At 33.5% G+C, this 2,279-nt stretch overlaps 1 protein-coding gene across 1 annotated transcript in view; it reads right to left on the bottom strand.

The window, feature by feature from the left end:
- The window catches only part of LOC106463554 (integrin alpha-8-like), a 108,103-nt gene that overhangs the window by 87,543 nt on the left and 18,281 nt on the right, over nt 1-2,279 (bottom strand). Inside the window, exon 2 of the mRNA XM_013923603.2 lies at nt 1,728-1,849. Coding sequence (XP_013779057.2) covers nt 1,728-1,849 — 122 coding nt within the window. The remainder of the gene's footprint in view (nt 1-1,727; nt 1,850-2,279) is intronic.

Raw genomic sequence — 2,279 nt, 5'->3', positions numbered from 1 at the left:
TCTTTCACTGCTAAATTAGGGACGACTAGCGCAGATAGCCCTCGTGTAACTTTGCGCGAAATTCAAACCCTTTACTGTAAAAGCTGTAATTTAGTAAAAAAAAAAAAACACTTATAACCAGTAAGTAAACTCAAACAAAACTATCCATAGAAATACTTCATTGTTACCTTCAAAAAACGTCATTTTAATTGTTCCATACCCAAAATATCGTCAGAATGAAACGTAATGTTGACGATAAAGAAAAAATTCAAAATTGTGTTACAAAACACCAGTTAAAATATGTCGCATTACAACAGCTTGAAGGAAATGTTACTTTTACACTGAAAAAAATACTATTGAACTGAAATCATATTTCATCATTATCTCGAAAAATCTCTTCAACTGTCGTAGTTCCTTTAACTCTCGTAGTTCCTTTTTTATACTTCCTAAGAGTTGTTTTATCAGCACCGTACTAAAAGATGTACTAGGTGTTAATGAACCCTGTTATATGTGAGATGTTTCGCTTCAGAGTACAATTTCCACAAACAGTTTTGATTACACCAATTGTTCGCTTGCAAATCAACCGCAGTATGTGAATTCGAACACAGCTTCCAATCTGTTATCTCTCTCTTCCAATAGGGGGAGAAAATAGAGTCCTTGTATAATTCGTCCTCATCACAATTGCTAATTTGAGTGTAAAGAGAAGCTTGGGCAGGTTAACGATAGATGGAGACTACAGCCAATAAACTTCCACCTGAAGTACCAGGAGACAACCGTAAGTTATATGGTATGTTCTAATGAGCATATCGCCAAGACTATAGTATTTTAGGATCAAAAACTTAATTCCTAATAGGGTTACTCTTTCATGTCCAGCCCTCCTTCAACTCCCCTGCTGATAAATTGTTTTGATACTCACTTGAACGTATGGAGTAGGTGTCTTAGAGGAAATTTATGTCAAAAGAAAATGTAGACATAAAACACGACAGGGCAGAGAGGTCAGAACCTAGACCAGTTCATGAACTTTTCGTGCTGTTTCAGTGTCAGTAACCATTAGATGCACTGTCGAGGCGTCATGAAGTCTATATTAAAAAACTTGTTTGGAACGAAATAGGCGACAATGAGAATTTAGGAAACTGTTTATATATCAAACCAACAGAAGGTGATAAGCTGAAAAGAAGAAACCTGGTTCCTAGGATTCAATGACAAAAACAAACAAACAATCTTAGAGCGTATATTAAATTTACCCTAATGCTGAGAAGTTCACTATTTGAATGAGAAAAAAATGGCATTGAAGTATAGGATATATTTAATATCGAGCTAGGGATATAATTACTTAGATGACAAGAGATGTCATTCAGGTCTGAGACACATTTCTATAATAACCAGAATGTACCTACTTCAATTGCTACAAAAGTACTACATATGAATACATTAAGGCTGATACAAATATCGTATCAAAGTAAAGGACAAGATCGATCCTTCAGATGGTGTGAGAAACTCAACTGACGTCATGATGAAGCTATAACAAATGGGAGAGGGGGGTAAGATCATACGGACGCAAACAACACAGTCTTATGTTAATTTTGATGCAGACGCAGGAATACAACATTTTAAACGTTTTTTTTTCTTCTTCTTTTAATTCTCAATTTTTTTCCGTTGTTTTCCTTTGTGGCTAAAGAAGTGACTATAAGGATGAGAAAAATAAAGTTCCTTTAACTGATACTGCATTTTATTTTGTAATCACTTACCTGTTTTATCGAAAGGAATTTGTTGACATGACACTGGATTATCTACACTACATTTGTACACAGCGCCCCCCCTCCTTACTTTTGGTTGATCAGTTTGGGCCTTTGGAGCTCCAACAAGTAACCTGAAAGATGAATACAAAACAATAATTATAGTATTCGACAAGTAGTCTAAATGTTGAATACAATGTAGTTATTATCATGTACAAGTAGTCTAAATGTTGAATACAATGTAGTTATTATCACGTACAATTAATCTAGATGTTGGATACAATGTAGTTATTATCACGTACAATTAATCTAGATGTTGGATACAATGTAGTTATTATCACGTACAATTAATCTAGATGTTGAATATAATGTAGTTATTATCACGTACAATTAATCTAGATGTTGAATACAATGTAGTTATTATCATGTACAAGTAGTCTAAATGTTGAATATAATGTAGTTATTATCATGTACAAGTAGTCTAAATGTTGAATATAATGTAGTTATTATCACGTACAATTAATCTAGATGTTGGATACAATGTAGTTATTATCATGTACAAGT

This window comes from Limulus polyphemus, unplaced genomic scaffold (assembly GCF_000517525.1).
Source record: "Limulus polyphemus unplaced genomic scaffold, Limulus_polyphemus-2.1.2 Scaffold1437, whole genome shotgun sequence".
NCBI classification, from domain to species: Eukaryota; Metazoa; Arthropoda; class Merostomata; order Xiphosura; family Limulidae; genus Limulus; species Limulus polyphemus.
This window is presented reverse-complemented; position numbering and strand designations above follow the sequence as displayed.